Source organism: Alternaria dauci, chromosome 4 (assembly GCF_042100115.1).
Source record: "Alternaria dauci strain A2016 chromosome 4, whole genome shotgun sequence".
NCBI classification, from domain to species: domain Eukaryota; kingdom Fungi; phylum Ascomycota; class Dothideomycetes; order Pleosporales; family Pleosporaceae; genus Alternaria; species Alternaria dauci.
In genome coordinates, this window is record NC_091275.1 from 2,785,308 (window position 1) to 2,809,472 (window position 24,165).

At 52.5% G+C, this 24,165-nt stretch overlaps 6 protein-coding genes across 6 annotated transcripts; 4 read left to right on the plus strand and 2 right to left on the minus strand.

Moving 5' to 3' along the window:
- Positions 1-110: 110 nt before the first annotated feature.
- Positions 111-5,265, plus strand: ACET3X_005476 (uncharacterized protein; the record flags this gene model as incomplete). Its single annotated transcript, XM_069451685.1, has 3 exons — positions 111-162; positions 209-1,695; positions 1,936-5,265. The coding sequence occupies 3 exons, from the start codon at positions 111-113 to the stop codon at positions 5,263-5,265; spliced, it is 4,869 nt and encodes a 1,622-aa protein (XP_069307520.1).
- Positions 5,266-8,672: 3,407 nt separating this feature from the next.
- Positions 8,673-10,422, plus strand: ACET3X_005477 (uncharacterized protein; the record flags this gene model as incomplete). The annotated part of the gene is made up of 3 exons (XM_069451686.1): positions 8,673-8,753; positions 8,800-9,108; positions 9,157-10,422. The coding sequence occupies 3 exons, from the start codon at positions 8,673-8,675 to the stop codon at positions 10,420-10,422; spliced, it is 1,656 nt and encodes a 551-aa protein (XP_069307521.1).
- Positions 10,423-13,883: 3,461 nt separating this feature from the next.
- Positions 13,884-17,019, plus strand: ACET3X_005478 (uncharacterized protein; the record flags this gene model as incomplete). The annotated part of the gene is made up of 6 exons (XM_069451687.1): positions 13,884-14,082; positions 14,132-14,783; positions 14,829-14,995; positions 15,045-15,637; positions 15,694-16,486; positions 16,541-17,019. 6 exons carry the CDS (start codon positions 13,884-13,886, stop codon positions 17,017-17,019), a joined length of 2,883 nt encoding a protein of 960 aa, XP_069307522.1.
- Positions 17,020-18,027: 1,008 nt separating this feature from the next.
- On the plus strand, positions 18,028-19,487 carry ACET3X_005479 (uncharacterized protein; the record flags this gene model as incomplete). Its single annotated transcript, XM_069451688.1, has 4 exons — positions 18,028-18,183; positions 18,244-18,568; positions 18,623-18,796; positions 18,850-19,487. 4 exons carry the CDS (start codon positions 18,028-18,030, stop codon positions 19,485-19,487), a joined length of 1,293 nt encoding a protein of 430 aa, XP_069307523.1.
- A 487-nt stretch (positions 19,488-19,974) lies between these two features.
- On the minus strand, positions 19,975-21,250 carry ACET3X_005480 (uncharacterized protein; the record flags this gene model as incomplete). The annotated part of the gene is made up of 5 exons (XM_069451689.1): positions 19,975-19,978; positions 20,038-20,296; positions 20,360-20,863; positions 20,968-21,119; positions 21,168-21,250. 5 exons carry the CDS (start codon positions 21,248-21,250, stop codon positions 19,975-19,977), a joined length of 1,002 nt encoding a protein of 333 aa, XP_069307524.1.
- A 909-nt stretch (positions 21,251-22,159) lies between these two features.
- ACET3X_005481 (uncharacterized protein) lies at positions 22,160-23,641 on the minus strand. Its single transcript, XM_069451690.1, has 3 exons — positions 23,434-23,641; positions 22,825-23,381; positions 22,160-22,775 (listed from the first exon to the last, which is right to left on the minus strand). The coding sequence occupies exons 1-3, from the start codon at positions 23,481-23,483 to the stop codon at positions 22,408-22,410; spliced, it is 975 nt and encodes a 324-aa protein (XP_069307525.1). The 5' UTR covers positions 23,484-23,641; the 3' UTR covers positions 22,160-22,407.
- Positions 23,642-24,165: the final 524 nt, after the last annotated feature.

Genomic DNA, 24,165 nt, shown 5'->3' on the forward strand with positions numbered 1-24,165 from the left:
GACACAGCACGCGCGTGCGAGCTCCCTGTTATCTACGAGCTAGGCAGCACATCGCCTAGCAAACACATCGCCATTACTTACTACTATCATACACCTAGCAAAGACTCACCATGGAAGATGGAAGCATGCAGCTACAGCCAGGGCGCAGTGTAGGGTTCATGAGTCCGTTGCAACCATCGTTGGGGTTACCAAGCTGACTGAAGCACAGCCCTCGGATGCTCCCTACACGAAGTACTGACGACCATCAAAGCCGAAGTCAAGGCATTTCCTCGCTTTCAGCTCTATCACGACGAGTTACGACCCATCTCATCCCCCGTCCAGGTCGTTCTTCCGGACAACGGTCTGCGACTACAGTTCGACGGCCCCGACCAGCGGCTGCGCCTCATCGAAGTGCTCGATTTCGCAAAAGCCAAGTTGGTCTACAAGGATATCGAAGTGTACAAAGCCGGTGAAGTAGGCTTCTCAGGGGGCGTGTCGGGACCGAGGTTCCGACATGTTTATGACAAGCTTCTGGGGCCGACGTACGGCGGAGAGTACATACCCCCGAAGTCGGAAGACCCAAATGCCAGAGGTACTTACAACCTATCGTATCCGGGAATAGCTTTCAACTTTTCCGTTCAGCACTCTGCATACTCTCCGAAGAAGGATTTCATCTCGCTCCTGTCCTCGTCGGCTACAGGACCCGCGACTTCCATGGCAGTATTCAATGGCGAATCGTGGCAGAAGGCTCGCGGTACGCTGTTCACAGCAACGCCGCCGAATCCGAGATCACTAGCCCTGGGCAAAGCAAAGGACGGTGGGCCAGACGAGATTGAAACAGTCAAAGTACACGGAGAAGGTAGGATAGAGCTTGTCCGGCGGTCTAGTCCTCCATTCTGGATTATCCTTAGCGAAACAACGCCTCAGGATCTGATCATGGAGCTTGGTGCCCCTGACTCCATCTACCGTAAGAATGACCATCGGCTATCGATACACAAAGATCGGAGGACGAGCGACGCATCAGATCTCTCGCCCGGTGGGCTTACTCCAGACGATGACTCAGATCACGGCTCGGTGATTAGAAGCGATAATGAGGATGCATGGGAGGACGATGACGAAGCCGCGCTAGAGGCCCAGGAGCGAGAGGTTGCAGCGGCCGAGCACTTTTACAACTACTACCACCATGGCTTTGACATTCTGATCTCACAGCCGACGCAGATCTCTCCACCCTCTCCTACTGCAGAAAGACGGGATTCGGAGCTGCACAACCAAGGCGAGCTCAGCGCGCAACCTCTGAATCATCTCACTGCAACCAAGGTCATATTTCACGGCAACGTCCCTGGTTCGTACCAGTTTAACCGACATAGACGAAGCAGATGGACGCTCGAGCACGTGCCCTCAGCCATGTACCGTGATCCACTCAGCTCCGAGATGGGCTTCGGGGATATCTCAGGCCGACTAAAGGAAGTCTTCAAGCCATATTACGAGAACGAAGAGCAGGAGAGGCTACAGCAACGGGGCATGGCTCTCAACAGAGGCTGGGGTGATAGCCCAGGTAGCAGTTGCGAGCTACTTGGGGGATGGGAGGACAGCTCTGGGAAGAAGAGCAAGTTTGCGAATGCTGGCAGTGTCTTGATGGAGGGTGCGGCGGATGTTGGGAATGTAGAGCTGTTCGGCTTTCCAGGCATGGTCTTTGAGGTGTTGAAGAATGGAGCTGTGAGCTCGTTGACCGTATATTGAGACGGCATGTCATAATACACAGCGTGGTGAGTATTCGCGCGCAAGCCAGCCTGTTCAACGCATAGTGCTTGGCATGTAGTATGGGTATCAGACTGGCCTATGGTATGGTCGTCATGGGTTGCTATGACTACATCAATCGATCTATACCGACCTTGAAATCAAGCCTTGGGAAGTTCAGTCTGGATACTTTATGTGTCGTCGTATTGCTCCCAATAGCTAATAGCGTCAACATCGTCCTACTGCGATATCGTTCCCTCCGGCATCATTTCCTCTATCTCCGTGCTATCACCGAACCATGCCGAACCATCACCACATGAGTGGTCGATCCAAAAATATTGGAACTCCAACCACCACTTCCCCGCCGATCCGCCAGCCCAGGATGCTATTATGCTAACCCCAACACGCATCCTCCGCGCATCATGGTCAAACACCCTCCGACTGCCAAAATCTAGTTTTCCGCCCCGACCGTTAGCGTCAACGAACCCAACGTACCTCAAACGATGCACCGATGACCTGTATGCGTGGCAGGCGAGCCCCGAACGCGTTATACGTTATGGACATTTGGAGAAGCGGTTGAATGGACAAAATGGCGAGGAAGAAGGCAATGCGCCGAGAGAGACTTTTACCTTGCATGATGGACCGCCATATGCCAATGGCCCATTGCACATTGGGCATGCATTGAACAAGATCACCAAGGACATCATCTGTAGGCACCAGGTCGGGCAAGGGAAGAAGGTGTCGTACATTCCCGGCTGGGATTGTCATGGTCTACCTATCGAGATCAAAGCTCTCCAGGCGCAAAAGAAGGATGCGGCACAAGCAGATCCTGTAAGCGTGCGGGACGCGGCGCGCGAATTGGCAACCCGGACAATCGAGGAGCAGAAGAAGGGCTTCAAAGAATGGGCTGTCATGGGCGATTGGGACAATGCGTACCAGACGATGGAGCGGGGTTTCGAGATTAGACAGCTGGAGGTCTTCAAGGCCATGTTCGAAAAGGGCCTGATCTACAGGCAGTTTAAACCCGTATACTGGAGCCCAAGCTCAAGGACAGCGCTTGCAGAAGCTGAGTTGGAATACGATGAGGGACATAAGAGCTTGGCTGCTTTTGTGCGGTATCCTATACACCTGTCGGACACGTTGAAAAATGGAGCGCTGAAGGATGTAGACGGCGAGGTCAGTGCAGTCATCTGGACAACCACACCCTGGACTTTACCCGCAAACAAGGCAATCGCAGTGCACAAGGACATGCAATATTGCATAGTCAAAGACGCTGAGAAGGATGAGCTGATTCTTGTTGCGGCTTCACGAGTAGCGGAATACGAGAAAATCCTTGAGAGGAAGCTCGAAGTCGTTGTAGAAGATGTGCGTGGGTCAGAAATCGCCGAGCAGGTACAATACGAGAACCCGTTCCAGAAGGCGAGCGGACTGCAACCGATTATTCACGCGGACTTTGTCACCGACTCCTCGGGTACTGGGCTGGTTCATCTCGCTCCTGGACATGGTATGGATGATTATAATGTTTGCATGGCGCTCAATGTTCCAGCCTTTGCACCTATAGACGATGCCGGCGCCTTCACAAAGGATGCGTTTCCTGAACAGCCCGAGCTTCTGGAAGGACTCCCTGTTGCTGATATCAAGAAATCGGGTAGCAATGCCGTGTGCAACTATCTCCAGAAGCTCGACATGCTCCGAGGCAAGCAGAATTACCGTCACAAGTACCCCATCGACTGGAGGACCAAGGAGCCTGTCATCACGCGAGCTACTGAGCAGTGGTTTGCAAACGTAGAGGGTATCAAGGACGCTTCGATGAAAGCAATCGCCAATGTCAACTTCCTGCCTGCGACTGGCAAAAGTCGTCTTGAGAGCTTCATCCAAGGGCGAAGCCAATGGTGTATCTCACGACAGCGCGCTTGGGGTGTCCCTATTCCTGCTCTGTACAAGGTCGAGGGCGATACCCTCACAGCGACTATGGACTCTGAGATTATCGACCATGTCATTGAGGTGATCAAGGAACGTGGCATCAACGCGTGGTGGACAGATGCACAGGATGATCCAGCTTGGAAGCCGAAGCATCTTACAGGAACCTACGTGCGCGGCAGAGATACCATGGATGTCTGGTTCGATAGCGGTACCAGTTGGAAGCTTCTTCCGGAGAAAAAGGACCAGCCTGTTGCCGATGTGTACCTTGAAGGCACCGACCAACATCGTGGATGGTTCCAGTCGTCACTCCTTACCCACGTCGCCACCCAACCTTACTCGACCGAGACTGTCAAAGCACCATACAAGACTCTGATCACCCATGGCTTCACGCTCGACTCCGACGGCCGTAAGATGAGTAAGTCTCTCGGTAACGTCATCTCTCCTATGCAAATCATGTCGGGCGAGCTCCTTCCACCCGTCAAGCGGAAGAAGCAAAAAGGCGTCAAGCAAGATCCCGCAGCAAAGAACACGCCAACATATGATGCCATGGGTGCCGACGCGCTTCGCCTCTGGGCCGCAAGCAGCGACTACACGCGTGATGTCACCATTGGCCAGCCGGTCTTGATGTCTGTAAATCAAGCTTTGCATAAGTACCGCGTTACCTTCAAATGGCTGCTAGGCATCTTCTCGCTGCCATCTTGCCCGCCGCCCTTTACCTCTTTCAATGACCTCACACCCAACATTACCGATTTCAGGGAACTCACAGATCGCCTCGCTGTGCACCGACTTGTACAGGTCAGTGCGGAAGTACATAATCACTTTGGGAAATATGAGTTCTTCAAGGGTGTCAACGCAATCAACAAGTACATCTCCATGGATCTGAGTGCGTTCTACTTCGAAACGCTCAAAGACCGTGTCTACACTAGCGACAGAAATGATTGCGAAACGCTCCAGCGTGTTTTGGGACTCATCTTCTATGAACTACTGCAGATGCTTGCTCCAGTCTGTCCGCTGCTTGTAGAAGAGGTCTGGGATCATGTTCCTGCTGAGCTCAAGGAAAAGAGTATTCACCCCGCACGCGCGGTATGGTTGCCTCTTCCTGCGCTCAAGGAGTCTGGTGCAGCTAGTCTGGAGTCTATGAACGAGACTACAAGTACACTGGGAGCTGCAATCAAGGTCGCCCAGGAGCGTCTCCGCGCGGACAAGAAGATTGGTTCGAGTTTGGAAAGCGCAGCTACGGTCTACCTACCGGCTTCCAACGCCGAAAAGCTGCACGCAGAGTTCGCGGCGTGTTTGCAGCCCTCCATGCCCAAGCCCATGGACGTCGAAACCCAACTTGCTGGCCTGTTTGTCATTAGCGAGGTTAACATCCGTACATTGTCTGATGCCTCCGTTCCCGGGAACAACGGCTTTGCAGCTGAGGATCCCGATGTGATGAAGCAGCAATCGCAGTGGTGTGAAGAGGAAGTACTTTCAGGTGATAGTGAAGTTTTGGGCAAGGCGAGGGTGCTCGTGCATCCACCTAGCAGAGAGAAGTGTCCGAGATGTTGGCGCTTTGTCAAGGAAGAGCATGAGGAGGTTTGCGGGAGGTGTGGAGATGTTGTTTCGCAGCAGGGTGGTGTGTAATTGCGCTGGTCAGGTTATCTGAATTGTGGCTGAATAGCTACGTTGTATATTATTGTAAAATCCTGAACATTATGTAAAGCCAGAGTATACCATCAATGATATATGCAACACGAAATGGATTGTGTATACATAAAACAACACGGCTGTATCACCTTCACTCCTCGACAGTTTCGCATACCATGTCATCTCGCCCCAGTCAAATCCTCCCCCGGGTAAATGAAGGGAGCCATGGCTTCACTTATTTCCTCGTCGCTTTCGCGTTCATACAACGCTTCCATCGATGCAGATCTCCTCTGCGGTATCGGTCTACCAAGTACGTTTGTAGGGGCATTGCTCCTGCCTCTGTCCGTTGTAGATGATCCCTGCCGCCATGGCGGTGGGTTCACAACACTGGTGGAACCTGTGGGACTGTTGTTCGGGACTTCTGTACCCTGTTTGCGGAGTGAAGCGTCCCGAGGATCAGAGTATATGGGGCGTGGTTTGATTGAGACTCGATCCACGCCGAGCATGGCTCCGCTGTTAGGATCAAAACCACCCCCATGTCTTTGGAACCGAAGCGACGGTTCATGAAGATTTGGATTCCGAGAACTCTCCCCAGGTACCTCTGGCCACATTTCGGGATTTCTTGCGCTAGAAGGTGATGGAGACACGTCCAAGGCTCTGCCACGGTCTCGGCTCGGCGCAGGATCGTACAAGTACGCTACCTTGGGGTAAACGTCGTCTGCAGGCTGAGCTTCCTTTTGACGGCGAAAGGGAGAGAGAATGTTTGAGGCAAAACGACCAACTCGCTGCCGACGAGACAAGGGAGGAGGTTTTGGCGCAGAGCGAGGTTCTTCGTAAGGAATTGTGGGAATTTCAAGAACGTCACGCCGTTCCAATCTCGATGCATCAAATGTTGCAGATGTTTGATATGATTGAGCGGGCACATCGGGTAAAGGCTCTCGTGGGAGGTCGAATATAGCCTCTATGGAAGGGTTTCGGGTCGACTCTTCCGGCATCAGTGAATTTCGACTTGACTCAATTTGGTGCTCAGAGGCTTCTGCTTCCTGATCGCTCTCCATTGCAACACGAGCTTCTTTGAACTTTGGCGTGATTTGATCCCATGAGGTATCTACCTCGTCTCCAGAATCATCACTCATGTCTACGAAGCTCAAATCTCCAGGTGGTATTGAGTACCCTTCATTGAGCTGTTCACGTGGTGTGTTGCCTGGGTGAAGTTTTGCAAGATTACTCGCAAGATTTCCCACTTCCGGATCGAACTCGAGATCCGATATTCCGGATGCTAGATCTGATGAGCCGGCGTTGGACAGGGCGTGGAAACCCTTCCGTGCAGCGTTTGATGACGTGTCATCTTCTTCCAAAGCAGCCATATAATCCGTTTGAGGAATTGCGAATAGGGCAAGTTGTTCAAGATGTCGTGCGAGATGAGACTTTAGTTTGCTTGCATATTGACCACATAATGTACAGGTCCCCGAATGCGCATTCGAAGGTCTCTGAAAGCCACGATGAAGATTCAGAAGCTGGGTCTTATCGAGAGGTTCTGAATGAACCTTGTGCATGTGAACCAGAAATTCCTCCATATCGACAAAAGACTCGTGCGACGCAGTGTTGCAGAACCACTCGACGCGGTGCGTGTGTGACTCATGGTGAAACCAGTCGTCTTTGTTCTCGAAGAAGTAGTCGTTTAGTTGACAGTCTGCGTAGGTGCATATGTACGGCTGGAGGTCGGACAAGACATGCTTTCTTACGCGCGTGTATTAGCGACATTCTTGAGATCTACTACTGAATTTACCTACTTCCATCTTCGTTCCGATGTAGTTATCTGAGCGGTGGAACAGTAGGGACATATGTACTGTTCCAAAACTCGTCCTTCTTTTGTCCTGGGCCGATGCGGAAACCTGATCGTAATCGCATTTGCAGTCTGCTCGGATGCGATCGAAGATCCAGAATCGGATACTGACTGGGCATAAAGTCCAGTCGCCGGCCAGAGTGTTCCCATTGGGGCGTTGAGTTTCAAGGTCGTTGCCTTCGTCAGTTCTGTACGTTGACTTGGGGTCTTTAAACTGGGCGTCCACTCGCTGGCCACATCGACTTTAAGAGGAGAAGATAGTGGATTGTTTCCAGGCTCTGGAATTTTGATCATAATAGCAGCTTTTTCTTCTTGCAAGGCATCGGTGTGGTCTTTGCGGTACCGTATCAGCTGCCTGCGCCTCGATATCATTTTCGCCAGGCGTGCAGTGACTGTCTCATGAAGGCCGGGGAACTTATCCTTTACGTACATGAGATCGAACGGTAAGTATCCCGTTGTATCAGCAACGTTTTTGTCTTTCATACGATCAGCTGGCGCAGGACGTCGAATGGGTAGCCTCCAAAGACATTCAACAATGAAATTAATCGAGCCCAACAGCGCTGGCTTCGCTGGAGATTGAGGTCGACCATTTTTCCGATCTGCGTCGACAATACGCAGCTTCTTTTCCGGTTGCTGCTCGACCTCAGAGTCAGAAGAAACTTCCCACGGGGAGTCGGACGAGTCTGATTCGTCCGTACTTGGACCTGATGGTTCGGAATCCTCGGTCAATGGATGGACAGTTGCCCCATGCTCTTTCAGAAAAGATACTGAGGCTTTCAGAACTAAGGTTAGCAAGCTTTACAAGTTTTATACCTGATATGTTCACCGTACCTTTATGCAACTAAGTCTCGCGTTTCTGATTAGTTGTTGTCCTTGATACGAGATGACTATGAAAGGTCATGGCAACGGAGTTCAAATTGCTTACACAGCTCTGCAGATCCTGCATCAACTTCAATATCTAGAAATTGTGTCAGCATGAGCGTGTCAGATGCGACAAGTTAGTAATACCTGACTTTTGTAGAAAGACGCCTCTCTCAGCCGGTAGTCCAGAGATAGCCTGTACTTATCGATACCGTGTATAGCGCCAACATTTCCAGCCCAAAGCTTGTATCTATCGAAGATATCCTGCGCTTCACTCTGACGTTTCGTGTAAGAGGGAGAACGCGAGGCTTCGATGAGCGCGAGAAAAGCAGAAACGCAGTTGACGTGAGCTTGTGAGATAGACAGATCCATGTCTGTAGGACATCATCTCGTTGTCAAAATAGAATAGAGATTGCGATGATAAGACGAGAAGGCTGAGATGTGGTTTCCAAGCTTGTAGACGAGACCACGTGGTTCAGCTGAAGACTAGAACTCTTTGAGCCTAGCCACAAGGCTGAGAGATCGTACCTTCTATACAGCCTCATCAATCCTCCGTTCGAACCTTCTACAATCCAGTACTCGGAATTATTCGGGGCCCTGGCTCTATTGTGCGGCTCCTACATAACTTATACGTCCCGTCGCTATTTCCCCGAAGTTAACAGTCTGACCGATTAGCGCCACCACAAGCTCCCTCGCCATGTCTGGGTTCGAGATAGCTGGGATAGTACTGGGATCACTTCCGTTGATCATAGTGGCTTTGGAACACTATGCTGATGGGGTACGTGAAGCCAACACTTGGCATATCATGACTGATACCAGCGCAGCTCTCAACCATAAGGAGCATGCAAAAGTATGAGGAAGCATTCGGATATCTTCATGCATCTTTCGTAACTATAGCTTGCATCTACAGAAACTCCTGTGAAGAGCTTTTGAGTCCACTAGCTCTCTCCGATGCTCAACTATCTCAACTCCTTGAGAACCGCGAAAGTTCAGCATGGGAGAATCCGGAGCTGAATGATGCTCTGCGCAATCGACTTGGAAGCAACTACCTGCCCTTCAAGTCTTCTGTGAAGCAACTGAACAAGAAGATCAACCTTTTCGGCCGGAAGTTGCAGCTAGACAAGAATTTTCAGGTGTGTACAACATGGTGCAACAAAAGAGGATTTGCTAAGATATAGCAGCCACCTTGGACTACAGCAACAGGATGTGTCGATGCAACAGCGCGAAACAAGTTCTTCAACGATCCCTGGGTCCGTATTAAAGGAGGGTTCAAGTCGAAACACTACAAAGAACTGCTATCATCGATTGAAGAGGACATTAGTCGTATCTCCAATCTCACAGCGGGAGCAATTGCGCTCGAACCATTGCGACTCCAAAGAAGGCGTAAAGCCAACACAGAGTACCTGATAAAATTCCGTCAGCAGGCGGAGAAACTTTACGACGCTTTCAACACGCGGTGGTCGTCGAGGTGCATGTGCCAATGCATACATCAAGCAAACTTGCGTCTTGACATACAAAAAGACGACGAAACAGGCCAATCTTCCACGTTCAAATTGGTGTTTACGTTTGGGTCGTTACATGCTGGGAACACGACTCCATGGAAATCGATTCCAGTGGAGATCGAGGCTGTTGATGTCATTGATACAACAAACCCACACAGTGGCTCACTGCTCCCCAATATCATAGTCCACTCGAACATCAAAGCACACGACCACTGGAAATGCCTGAAAAGAGCTCCGGACATCGTCGATCTATGCGCGACATTGCAACGCTGTCCAAGTCCAGACTGCATAGGGGTAATGAGCAGCAAGCTTGCCAAACATCACATCCACACTCTTCACCTACCCAACGCAAACACGACCGACAAACGAGTCACCTTGCAGCAGATTATGGTGACACAAGGTACAACCTTCCAGATCAAAGAAAAGTGTACACTCGCCCTCACCCTCGCCTCGGCAGTCTACCACCTCCACAACACACCCTGGCTAGAAGAAACCTGGGACCTCAACGACATATGTATCCTGAGCCAATCCTTGCTCTCCGACCAACCCTACATATCGCGTGACTTTCCTGCTACAGCCACATCACCAGCTCCGAGCCAGAGGATGCGTATCATCAAGAACAGCATCATCTTCGCTCTCGGCGTCGCGTTGCTAGAGATCTCGTATGGCAAGCCGCTGAACACGTTTGTCGTTCCAGACGACCTCGATGCGAACGGTAACCGTATGGCTTTTACGGATTATCTTGTAGCGGTTCGGTTGGCGGAGGGCTTGCGGACGAGGGAGTTGCCCAATTATGCGGATGCGACGCAGAGGTGTATACATTGCAACTTTGAGGCTTCGGTATTCAGTCTCGATGACGACGATTTTAGAGAGAGGTTTTATCAGGGCGTCATTGTGCCGTTGAGGAAGGACTATGAGTATGTTGTTAGTACTGTCGTGGCGTGAAGTGTATGGAGGGTAGTATACTTGAAGTGCATCATGACTGTTCAGCGCATCAAGACATGACTGTGATTTCGCCTAATCTATAGCTATACCAGTCGAGAAGATATGAAGATGTACACCATGTACAGGAACCAGAGTTTGAAGAACATGAGTAGATGATACCCGAGGTAGATACTCAGGAGCTGTGCGAATTGAACACTGCTCCACTCAGTGGGACTGCGGAGCGATATTCCGCAAGTGAAGCGAATCTCTCACGCCATCCCACCGTTCTCAATGCTCTCCTTCCTGTAGCCAAAACCAGTAGCGTAACTTGAAGCGCAGGTTTCCTTGACGAAGACTGCGTTGGCATCCAGCACTGGCATTTTTCTTCTGATGTGAGATACAATAGTTGGGATACTTTGGCGGCAAAAGCGTTTAGCCTCCAGATGCCGGACTTGCCGACGGGGAACGCAATTGAAAAGCATCCCCGCATCTGGGATGACAGCACTAGAGTTCTCCTGCATCCGTGAAGATAGCACTAGGATTCAAGCGCCATATGCAGACAGACTACAGTGTTGGACAAGCAGAGTCCCAGTGTATTGACTTTTGCTTCTGGACTTTGGAGAGTTGATCAAGAGCCAGGCTGAAGAGCTCCGACTGAGGGACCGACCCTTGGACATGGATATACAGAACTGACAGGGTATCCGTCTTTGGGTACCAAAAGCGTACCGTGAAGTCTTGGATACGAGAAGTATGTGAGATGATGATTATATCAGCAAGTGTTTCCAGGGCGTTAGGCAGGAATGTCCCTGCGTGGGTTCGTGCTGAGGCCCGATGAGTAGACAGTACATGGTTGAGCAAGATTCACCAGTGCTTCTGGATGGCTGCAGGCCATTCCGCTCTACCAATCTCGACGTATACCGTGTGTAAGGGTTAAATGAGACAGACATGGAGGCAAAATAGGCGGCGCCATGGCAAAGGTAGGGAGCCATGGGTTTGGTACGTGCGAGGAATACTCCGGACTGTTCGATTGGAGGCGACTTTGTACAACGCGCAATCGACCCTGCAGTACGTCAGCTGAATGAGGTGCTCTGCAAACCTCAAACATAGTCAGCGATAGCTTGTAGGCTAAGGGGCCGTCGGTGGACGTGGAATGCGAGCGATTGGAGGCGTACTATGCATCTCGCGGTTTTGCAGGGTAGTGCGGTATAGCAACGAAAACGAAGGCTATTTGTTGCAGTCATGTGCTAGCTCGCAGTACACTGGCAGTTTTGTAGTGCTGGTTGGAGGGCAACAGCACTGCAGACTTGGCGCCGGGATCGGAGTGAGTGGTACAAGCAGCGGGACGAGAGCTTGTCGCGATTGCCATGGAGGAATTCATTGCCGTGACAGGTGGTGACCCCGGATTTCTGCTTACCAAGACTGAGATCAGCAGTCTTGTCACGGCCTTATCTTGTCTGTATAAGGCAGGGTTGGTGTTTGGGGAGCGAATAGCGGAGGGTGCAGAGATGGCAACGGTCTTAGCGTGGCCTCTTAGCGTAGTCGCAGCTCCTTGCTAATTCCAGAGTATGGAGCGAGTACGGCAGCGCAGTGGTCACGGACCAAGCTGCTTACGTGTAGCGTGCCCGAGGCTTCGGCATAGAGCAGTGACCTGCCGCAATCGTGTTAATGGCTGGGTGAGGCGGCTGAAAGCAAGCGCCTTGGACATGGAAAGACGGACAAGATAACGGCATATGCCGTGTGCCGCAAGTCGCGCTGTGGTACATGGAGTACTGTGTAAGACACGAGGGCAGACGGGCGGGGATCAGCAGTGGTTGATCAGCAAGCAATCGCCCGCAAGCGGACCGAACAGGGGCTCTTTGTTTCCTCGCCCCTCCCCACAGCGTGCAGCACTGACGGATGGTAGGATCTGCAGGCAGCTTCACGAGTCGCCACTTCCAGAAGACTTGTGAACTGGCTTCTCCCGGACAGATGACGACGCTGCGTGGCAACAGCTGGCGGGGCGGGCGAGCACGGGCGCGCAGGCGTGGGATGCAGGCGACGGCAGAGGGGCATGTGTACGAGAATACATGGTGTGGGAGAGCAAAAAGGAAAGCAGCAGCAGGGTGGTGCCAGCGCACAGCAAGTAGCAGATGCGATGCTGGCCAGTCATGGGGCAGGCAGCAGAGGCAGGCGTGCTGCTGTAGGTAATCTTTGCAGCGTGCGCGGGAACTGGGCCAGCCCTGGGATGCGTTTCAGGACCGAGGCCGTCCTGCAGCCAAGCTTCCCCGAGCGGCTCTCTGGGTTCGTCGCAGCCCTGCCCGGGGCGCGAGCGAGGCAGGCAGGGCGCGCGTGAACGTCTGGCTGGCAGCGCCCTGCGAGTGTCGCGCTCCAGAGGCCGACAGACGCGCACCGTGAGGCGGCGACGGCGGCGGCGTAATCATGGGCAGGCTGGTAGGGCGTGCGACGGCGCTGGGGGGAGCATGGAGACGGAGGGAAAAGCTTCCAGAAGGCCTCAGGGCTTCGACGGCTGCTGGCCAGTTTCGACATGAGTGGGGATTGCCCACCAGTGCGCCTTCCTCTTTTCGTCTCGAGTAGCCCAATCACGCACCGCCTGCACCTCTCCTCCACCACACTCACTCGATTCCTATCCCCGACCTCTGTCCCTGCTGCCCGCGCCCTCAATCCACCCTCACCACCTTGCCCGCGCCCGATGCTGCTCACACTGCAGCCCATACTGCGAGTGCGCTCATGCGACACTGACGCCGAGGACCACTAGCCCCCTGCGTCTGCGACCAAACCAGCCCACGACCCTCGCCCGCAAGCCCAGAGCACTTGCGCCCCGTCGACAAGACGCTCCCCAAACACGCTGCACTCGATTCCCCGAGACACGCCCGTCAAGCGCCGTGTGCACCTCTCGAGTCTGGCCCGCTGCCTCGTCCTGCCTGCACACGAGTCAGAGAGAAAGAGAGAGTGAGAGAGTAGAGCGGGAAGGAGAGAGAGAGACCGCGCGCGCGAGGCAGCTGCGTCCTGTGCCCTCCCGCCATCGCACCTTCCATCCCACGTCGCTACCCGCCTCCTTTGTCGCATCCGCCCGTTGCGCCTTGCTCGTATACAATAAACAGAGCACTCTAGTGTCGTGTGCACTGGCTGCCGCTCGCTGTACCGCTAGGTTCCCTGGAGCTCACTCACACGTCGTCGTTTCAGACTGCACCCCAGACCGACTGGCGCACTCCCGCGATCCCATCTCTGCGCTCCCCCACGCTTCTAGACGCACTGCACCGTCCCAAGCTCTCCTGCCTTCACTCCCACTGCGCTCGACACGTGCAATTGGCCATCGCACCCACCGCGCTTCCGCTCCACATCCACCCGTGACCCTACTCGACCCCCTTCAGCCGCCGTCTCATCGCCATCCACCACTCGCCCCATTTTGCGACTCCTCTGCAACAACCTCCCCTCTGCGCTGGAGACCAGTGCTGTCTGGTCGCCGCACATAGGTGGAGACAATGGAACATGGCGCGTGCAATGTTGTCTACATTGACCGGCGGGCCAATGACGAGCATGTGCGCAAAGAGACGCTGTCCAAGTCGCTTGTTGCGAGGACCACCACAGGGAATGTAGGCCAGAGCTACTTTGCCCTCGGCAAAACATCACCGCGCGAGGTACACGACAATGTCGAAGCCATGTTGTCCATCTCCCCAGAAGGTAGTCTGTCCGCCATCTGCACCCATGTCCTTACTGACGCGTCCTACAGTACACATCTGCAGCACCGGCCGCGCCTGCCTAAACAAGATCGATCAGCTCGTCAGCTCCACCAAATCCGGCATTCCCACTTTTGTCATAATAGACATACCCTACGATGAAGAGCAGCGAATGAAGCGCCTGTCTCGTGAACCGCGCACGCCGTCGCCTACCTCGTCGCGTCTCGCACGCATAGATACCAGCGAACCCGACGACATCTATGCCATGCACCTACTCACCCACATATCCTCCGAAATCTCGTCGCGAAACTTCTCCAAGCTCGTCGTACCTGTCGTTATGCTCTCGGGTCTTGGCACCGAAGAGCCGTCTTCAGCTGGCCCGCTCCCATCGCCCGGTCTACAAGTGTCCTTCTCGCTCGGCGACACCGTTCGATTGACTCGCTATCTGGACGCCGGTGCCGTCGACGTTCTGACGAGTCCCATGTCTAGAGATCGCATGCTTGGCTTGGCCGTCCACGCCTATCGGTTACAGAAGGAGTTCTCGAGAGAAGAAGCAAGCTTCCTGACTACTAAGAGAAACCGGAAGCTGTCTTGGGTCGGCGTCGATGATACTAAACCATACGCCTATCTCCGGGAGGCCATGGTGTCCAATTTGATGACCGGCATCTGCAATCCTGAGACAGTGGGTGATTCACTCGAATCTACGTAAGTGCACATGATCACCTGGACGTCCGCGACTGACAATGATAGGGATTTCCATCTTGATGAAGATCGCCAGATGGTTGTTGAAGATGCGGTAGGCACCTGGGCCTTTTCAGCGCACGACTATACCGACGACGAGCTTCTTTATGGTGCCTTCATCATGCTTAAGCATGCTCTACAAATGCCTGAATTAGAAAAGTGGGCGATAACTGAAGGTGAGTAAAGTACCTGCCAGCTTTCTCTCTTCTGCTAACGGGTCGCTAGACGAGATGATTGTCTTTCTCTTGGCCAGTCGTACCGCCTACAACGAATTCGTCAAGTACCACAACTTCCGTCACGTTGTCGACGTCCTCCAAGCGCTCTTCCACTTTCTCGTCCGAATCGGCACTCTACCTCCTTATCCTTCGGCTTCCGCCAGCATCTCTGCTCCAAAATCACCAATCGCTGGGCTTCTCAAGCCTTTCGATGCTCTCACGCTGTTGATATCAGCCATCGGACACGATGTCGGTCATCCAGGAGTCAACAATGCTTTCCTCGTCGCATTGAATGCACCACTCGCCCAACTCTACAACGATCGATCTGTCCTAGAATCTTTCCACTGCGCTGCCTACTCTCAAATACTACGCCGCTATTGGCCAAGAGCATTCGCTGATGCTGCGATGCGCAAACTTATGATCAACAACATACTCGCAACAGACATGGGTCTCCATTTCAAATACATGAGCGACTTGGGTAATCTCCAACAGAAGGTTGCGCATGACAAGGGAGTAGTCGACGGATGGAGCGCTAAAGTACAGGAAGAACAGAAGGATTTAACTTGTGGGCTTCTTATCAAGTGCGCAGACATCTGTAACGTGGTAAGTTTTGTGCCAACACTCCATTGGCGCACCGTAACCTAACCTTCCCAATCTAGGCGCGGAAGTTCGAGACCGCTGCCAGATGGGCCAATATTCTTACGGACGAATTCAGCAACCAAGGACTTATGGAGGAGGAGCTGGAGATGCCGTCATGTTTGTTCGGCGGCCCACCCGTACGAGAGGATACTATCAAGCTTGGTGAATCTCAGATCGGCTTTATGAACATCTTCGCTAGGCCGCTCTTCGAGGCTGTCACGGATATTCTACCTGCGATGCGCTTCGCTGTCGACGAAATACTGACCAACAAGGCTGTTTGGGAGAGAAAGATTGACGAAGAACGCCAGAAGAAAAGGAAAAACAAGGGTATGCATCTTGGACTACTTACACCTGGCTTTGCTGTCGATCCAACTCCGAGTCCACTCTCTGGAGGGGCTAGCGCACCCGCCGTGAAGATACCCCTGAGTGCGATCAAAACCATCTCTCCAGAAGAAGCAGCCCGCCGAGGATCGACAGGCTCAATCCGCTCCATTCCAGTCGCGTCTGATTCACGAAGATCCTCTTCGATTATTGACAAAAGCTCACGCCGATCGTCGACGACCGCCGTGCCTGGCCAGAGAGCCATGAGCTCTGCTGAAAATGCTACTTCGTCAAGACGAGGCAGTAGAGACCCTAGTCTCACTGCCATTCTGGTAACACAAACACCAAACGCAGCAGACCCGAAAGGACAATCTCCCGTTCCTGAGGATTGGTCAAAGACTGATCGCAAGGACACATTGACGAGATCGTCGTCTCCAAAGAAGGACGGCGCTAGACCGGTCACAGCTCCTTCCCACGCCAGACGCAGTCAGGGTGAGTAGACGTCACTTTAGACCCGTCATGGCATTTGAGCTAACTATAGAAAAGTTCTTGATCCTTACCCTGCACAACAACCAACGTCGCAAAGTCACTCCCAGGTCGATCTGTCGCAAAGTGCCAACGGAAACTACGATGGCTCAAAGTTGCAGCAATGGGACACACACAACAAGTTGAGCGCCGACAGTAATGCAACACGATCTGATGTGTCGCGTGACTCGAGTTGGTGGCGACATGTAAGCACAAAGCGACGCACTCGTGATGTGAGGAACGGCGATGCAGACGGACGAGCTCCGTTGAAGGAAGCAACACCGGATTCCGTCGCGCCTCCGAACTCCGATTCGACTACCACATCGCCCACGTGCTCTAGTCCCGGCAGGAAGACGACAACGGGCAAGATCATGAGCTTCTTCAAGCGAAAGCCCAGTCACAAGGAGCCGGAGAAGCAACTATCCAGCTTCGGTAGCTCCTCTCAGCTGCGAACACCACAGACGAGCGATCCCGGGCGATCACTCAACAGCGACGATTGATTTCACTAATACCTTTCTACGCCTCTATTGACCTTACCTTAATGACCAACGCCGCATCCGATACCACGGTATTTCCTTTAGTCTCAACATACCATTTCAAAAGCAGTCCTTGGTCTCTGCGACGCTTGCTTTTGGGTCTCCTTCATCTCTGGCACTTCTAGGATTTGATACCTCTTACGCATGGTATGCCAGCGGAAAGCAAGAGTACAACACTCCCACTGAGGTTCACTCATTCTGCCTTCGGGTGTCTTTCGGCGAGCCTTCATCCGTGTTCTACTTTAGCGCGCTAGCATTCCTGGGATACCAGGCTTGTCTCTGCATCTTCACTCTTCCTTTGTCGCTTACCTTCATCTCGGCGGGGCCCTTGGCTGCGTACGTCGAGCGCGCTTCATGTATATTGAGGGCAGTTGCTGTTTGTCATGCTTTTTAGCCTCTATAGTCAGGGAGACTTCGGTCTATTGTTTCGTGCGCGACCAGGAGGACGCATTTGTTTACGCGACTTTGCAGTTGTTACGACAAGAGGGCATTCAGACTCTGGGTGAGGCATGGACCGGTGCGAGCATGGCGCTGTCACATAAGGAGGACACTGGCTGAAGAGCTGGCACGAGAAGAGAGTGTATAGCTGGCTCTTCTCTGACCTTTTTAGACGTGGATCAGCGGCTACTATCCCAAGCTTGGCATTTGCCGCTCAGCGAACTGATGATTAACCCCGTAATGAAATGTATATTCTCAATCTCTGCTCACTCGCAGCAAGCGACTTGTTGAATGCAGCATCAGTCATACAAACCTCGTTCACAATCATGGCCGTCGGCACACGCCGATGCCCTTATCAAGGTCACGAGCGACCTCCGCAAAGTGGGTTTCTGTAGCACAGAACTACCTAATTCGGGCCAGTGCAGTCCGTGTAGTGCGGCGCTAAACCCCACTTGCTTACTTGACAACACCTACTCTGCGACGTACAGCTTTGTGATCTCTGTACACCTTTCTCAAACACACAGCAACACAAACATGGACGACAAAGTCAAATACCTCCTCTCGCTCAGCGCGGTGCGAGAGCGTGCTAAGATTGTAGGAGAGGCCGCCGAGGCCGGCAAACTGAGTCACTTTGATGTGCACGAGGAGCGCTTGGGCGAGGCTGCGGATTATGTGACTTCTGTCATCAAGGTTCGTTGTCAAGGTCATTGAGCTATTCAGTGATGAAGGTACTGATTTTGTATTCACTAGCGCGACTTTGGTCCAGATAAATTCCACACCATCCCGCCTCACGGTCGCTGGCAGCACTTTGAAGTCGGCGGCGTGCCCCGCATCGCCAACTTGCTCGATGAGTGGAAGGAATCTGGATGTGACGATCTGGAGCTGACTCGTCGTTTGATTGATCTGTTTTTCGTTTCGGTGCTGTTGGATGCTGGTGCGGGAGATCACTGGCGGTATGTGGAGCCAGGGACGAAGACAGAGTACGAGAGGAGTGAGGGCATAGCGGTGGCGAGTTTGTACATGTTCAAGAGTTGGGGATTCGCTGCGAAGAAGGACGGGGGACCGATTGTTGATGGTGAGTATGCGCTCTGCGGTTGAACGAGGACGGAGCTGACTGCGTTGCGTGTAGGAAAGGGACTACAAGATTTGAAGACGGAGACACTAGCAGAAGGCTTCCAGATTTCGGAAAGCAATCCCATGCTAGGCGTTGATTCTCGAGCCAACTTGTTACGCAGTCTGGGAAAGTCATTGCTTTCTCACCCTACCATCTTCGGCGAACAAGGCCGTCCAGGAAACGTTGTTGGTACGTTTGTCTTTTACACAATGACTATACCAAGAACTCACCAAATACTATAGACTACATGAAGACCACGACTTCCGATCCTTCAACGCTAGATATTCTAACATTCTGGGATGTCCTCCAAAACCTACTCATCCCCATCTGGCCCCAAGACCGTACCGTGGTAAACGGCCAAGCCCTGGGTGACGCCTGGCCTCTATCCACACTCAAAACGCAATCCAAAGGAGACAGCTCCGACGAAAGCAACTTCATCCAACCCTTCCACAAACTAACCCAGTGGCTCGCCTACTCCCTCACCGTCCCCTTTACCCGCATCCTCTCCCTAACATGGAAGAACATGTCTTCCATGACCGCACTCCCTGAATACCGCAACGGCGGTTTATTCGTCGACCTCGGCGTTCTGACTCTGAAACCTGCGTCTCTGGACCGTGGTCTGAAGGCTACTTCTGACGGAAGCGGTCTCCCTTCTTTCACTGCGGGAGACGATGCCATTGTCGAGTGGCGAGCAATGACGTTGGTGCTGGTGGATAAACTGTACAAGTTGGTCTTGCAGAGGATGGAAGGGGTGGAATTGAGTATGGCGCAGTTGCTCGAGGCAGGGACGTGGAAAGCGGGGAGGGAGGTCGCAAAGGAGAAGAGACCCAAGACGAAGAGCAGTCCGATTGTTATTTTGAGTGATGGGACGGTTTTCTGAGGTAGTAGTAGGGCTGTAGATTGGGGTATGATAGATGCAAGCATTACAGTAAGTACGTCAAGCTTGCTGCAACAATTGAAAAGTAGCCAAAGGTCTGTCATCACAGCCAAAAAAAAAATCATGACAGACTAGCGAGAAAAAAAAACCTACATTCTTCGCAAATCCTCACGTTCGTCCCCTCAACCCGTTTCCTACATCTCTCCTCCCCGCCCCTTGCCCATCCATCCTATCCCTCTCCGGCGACGCATCATCCAACACACCCAAACGATACGCCCCTACCCTTTCCCCTAGCTCCCCATCTCCCCTCCGTTCTCCACGTCCCTGCTGCTCAAAAGCCATAGCCTTCGTACCCCTCGACCCCCAATCGTGAGGCGCCATCCACGCCTGCGGTGGCGGATTCGAGTTTTGCATCTGCCCATCTATAGAGTTCTGCTCGCTCTTCCACATCCTGCCCAGTACCGGTGATTCCGGCTGTAATTCCCCCGCGCTATCTAATTCGTTTCTCATTCCGTCGCAGGATAGTTCGGATGGACCCCTCGCGTGGCCGTACATGAATTCGTGGCCACGGAACTGCGCTGGTGTGAGAGCGGAAACGGGAGGGGTGGAGTTGGGGAGTTCTTGGGGTAGGGTGTGCCAGTTGTGTGCGGGATTGTGGTTGTCAGAGGCGTAATTTGGATCGTGGTGGGCGTAGGCTATCTGGAGCGGATTTTGAGGATCGTAAGGGGACTGCGGGTGCTGGCTAAGAGGAGAGGGTTGGTTGTAAAAGGTGCTGTTGAAGCCTGGGTTGGGTGATGTGTAGGTCGGCGGGGCTGTATCTGTTATGTTAGTATGATACTTCAGTCCGTCAGTGAAAAAGATTCTCCTCGACTCACGGTCTTTTGGTTTCGATCGTATGTGTATGTAATGCCGTTGCCTTTGTTGTTCTTCCGTCATTCCGCCGATAGGTAGGCCGTCTTCTCTCTGCTCCATTCCGTCTGCACTCCCATCGTTCTTTCCTTTCTTCCTCCTGAAGCAAAGACACCATATTATGATTCCAACGACCGAAGCGAGCGCAAAAGCGCCACCTGCTGCGCCACCTGCTATAGCAGCGACTGGCGTTTTCTGTTCGGCTTGGACGGAAGCAGTGCCGGATGGGGATGTCGTGGTTGTTACAGGTGTAGTAGTGGATGAGGGTGCGTTTGCCACATTTACGGATGCGTCGCCGGTAGATGAAGATGGCGACGATGTAGTTGCAGTGCTGGATACTGCGGTAGATCCACCAGTGGCATGATAGGCGCTGAGCAGGTCCGGTCGATTGATGATGGCGGGCTCAAGATCGCCATCTGGACAGCCAGACTGGGCGCATGCGTTCGTTTTACAACATCCCCAGAAAGTTCCTGGACTTCATCAGCTAGCTCTCAGAAGTTCTATTCTAATCGTAACTTGGATCGACGGTCTTCGGTATACATCCAGGGATAATCAGTCTTGAATGGCGACTCACCACTAGCAGTGCATGTGTAGAACTTGCTCCCAGTTCCGCACGTCGCATCCGGAAACGTTCCATACGCGGCAGGGTCGAAAGCACCCGGATACAAGTTCCCTTGCGCACAAGTGATTTCGCATGGATCTCTCGCGCAGCAGCCTACGAAGAATCTGGACCCATGTTAGCGATTGGAGATGATAACGAAGACGGTCCCTCACGTTCCATAGCCGCACGACCACCACGTACCCCCAGAAGGACAGGAAGGAGAGAACGCCTGTCTGCTAGTGATGTTGATCGACATGATTCGAGGCGATGAGGCCCATCGATGGCAGATGACGCAAGTACGACCAACGTGGAACAGCAGCGGCGACTGGAATCCAACAAGAGCTCTTCAAACTGGGTGATTCGAAATAGGCAAATAAAATTCGAAAGGAAGTCAAACTGAAACTCGAACACAGCCATAAGTTGGCATATCTAGTGGGTGGTGAGCGCATAGACCTACGAACAAAGGGCAACCCTGCGGCTCAGCAATCCTTTTGGTACGCATCACGACTACCGTATCTACGACGCGTTTCCTCTCCAATCTTCGGGCTGAGAAATACCAAGGAAGCCTGCATACATGACCACATGATGGGGGCCAGCCTTTCGGGTGTTACCTGCAAGTGAGAAATCTGACGCATGTCGTGCATAGTTCCTCAGCACTACGAAGCTGCTAGAACCCTATCTCTTTTTTAGATCGCAACGTTACCTGGAAGGTGTACGCGGGTCGATATTCGAACGTATCAGCTAGAACGTAGTGAGTACCCTATCGCGAATGTACTTGTCGCGTTCCAACCCAGAAATAGGAACACCAGCCACTACTGCTGTCCACCGCACTATTGCGCAAAGCTGACCGGTAGGAGCAGCAGCAGAAAGAGTTTGGACAACGAGAAACATGCAGATCTTGGGAGTAATTAGTATGACGAAGGGTACGAGGTGGTGTGAGGGATAACCGGAATAAGTTAATGGCTGCCGCGTGGCGGCGCAGTGAGATGCATTGTGGGAGGCTGACGTTTGGCTGGGCCTTAGCTTGAGGGTGGCCGCTTTTGGTCGCACCGCGTGCGGGATTACGGAGAAGCTCATGTCTTCTGATCTCTGACGCCAGCGCGATAACTTGGTCTAATAGTATACATTTTTGTCTATTTAGTCGGGGTGTTGTCGCGAATTACAGTGAAAACTTCAGATAACCAATGCTCCTTCGGAAGGGGAAAAGGGGCAGCTTAGGCAGATCTTCTTCGACAGGGTTTCGATTCTCTATGAACATTTAATAATTTGGATGTTAGATTATACATGTGCGCTCCTTTGTTAGAATGGGTATGATATGCAGGTACAGTATAAGGTCCAATGAAACCACCCAAATACAAGGACCTAAGCGAAAAAGATACGAGAATTCCATGAAACGATATAGCCTTCGCGTAATCAATTCCTTTGTGACAGCCCTTCTTCAGTCATCACTCCCAGCCCTCGACCTTGGCTCGCTCGCTTAGCCATATCATTCGAGAATCCTGTTTGTACGGGTCGAGGGGAGACTTGCGGTGACTCCAACTCGGAGGGAGGAGCGGGTCCTGAGGCATCGGCAGGAAGTTCAGAGAATCGTCGAGTATCTACATCATTCGATGCACCAGCAGGGAGTTCGGAGTATCGGTGTGTGTTGGATGAAGAGACCTCCGCTGGCAGCTCTTGGGGTTCGCTTGCGTGGCTGGCATATTGGTGGTATGATTGATGGCCCTTGTTAGGGGAGTTGTCTTGGTAAGAGCCCTGGATAGGCGCAGAGTATGTAGGAGGTGCTGTTATGACTGTTAGCGTATCGTGAGATGAGTTGATGAGAAAGCGTACGTGATTGGCCGTGAAACTGTGACGAGTGCCTGTTGTGGTCGTGCTTCTCGTTGTTCATCATTGGAACCATGGCCGCTGCGCCCATATCGCCTTCGGCAGGCTTCTGGTTACGTCTCTTGCGAAGGACAAAGAAGATAATCAGTCCAATGATAGCAAGGCCGACGACACCTCCGACCACTCCGCCAACAATAGGACCAGTATTGCTCTTTTTATCATCTGGTGTGGAGCTTGCGCTTGGGGTTGCGCTCGTGGTATTGGAGCCGTAGGTGCTGAACTGCTCTGGTCGGCCCATGAAGGCAGGAACTAAATCTCCGGTCGGACATACGGCCCCTGGTGTTGCTTTGCATGGATCTGTTTTGCAACATCCCCAGAAAGTGCCTGAAAAGCCGCATGTATAAAAGTCGCTGTTTACTTCGCAACTGGCGCCTGCGAATTCTCCGTGATGTGAAGCGTTGTATCCACCAGGGCGGATGTCTCCTTGTTGGCAACCAATGGAACACGGATCGTTCGTGCAACAACCAACAAAATTACTTCCACCTTGAGCGTCACAGGCATACCTGGAGTTGATTTAGTATTCAGGTTGCTCATGAGTTCTGGGGTTTGCCTTACCACTGGCCTCCCTTTGGGCAATGGAAATCGTAAAACGATGAATTAGACATGATGTAAATAGCTCCAATACCCAAAAATAAGCCTTCGATGTGTAATGTTTACAGTGAAGTATATTGTTGCAAGCCAAACGGCACAAAAACAAAGATGGGACCAGAGCGAGAGAGGTACAGCGAATCCTAGTAGGAAGACGGTAGATATGATAAACAACGGGGCCTGTCAGCTAGATTAGAGATGAACAGCACACGGACAAACTTGTATCTCCATGTCTCCAAGCACGCGGAGGGAACGCCTGAATGAGGCGTTACCTGATCGGTAGCACTGCAGGAAGACATTGTGCATAGCACCCGCCAATAGAGGATCACGCGTATTCGAATGTGGTATAGTAGATACTCCGCCTTATGGTGGCTGGCCTTGTGTGGTGTATTTTGGTGTACTGTCAGAAGCTTGTCCGCATAATTCGCGTTAGGTAGCTGGAACAAGGTAAGCGAAGGATTGACGAGCCCGGAGCCCGACCCGTACCCCGTGGCAGGATTTGATCTGAGCGTGAGAGCCTCAGCACAGCCTTCTTCCATCGCGGGAGCAACGGCGTGCACAGCGGAAAGTCGACGCGATGCTACAGTGTCAGGCCTACTACCAACACGTCACAAAGCACAAACCCATCTGTTCTCTTTCTTGGTGGCATTTTGTCAAATAACCCACCACAGACCTCAGGCGTACATAAGGCGGTGTGGC

Coding starts and splice junctions, on each gene's coding strand:
- ACET3X_005481 (XM_069451690.1), bottom strand. CDS start 23,483: ATGTCTAATTCATCGTTTTACGATTTCCATTGCCCAAAGGGAGGCCAG. Junction 23,382..23,433: donor TGCCCAAAGGGAGGCCAGTG/GTAAGGCAAACC, acceptor AATCAACTCCAG/GTATGCCTGTGACGCTCAAG. Junction 22,776..22,824: donor ACAGTTTCACGGCCAATCAC/GTACGCTTTCTC, acceptor CAGTCATAACAG/CACCTCCTACATACTCTGCG.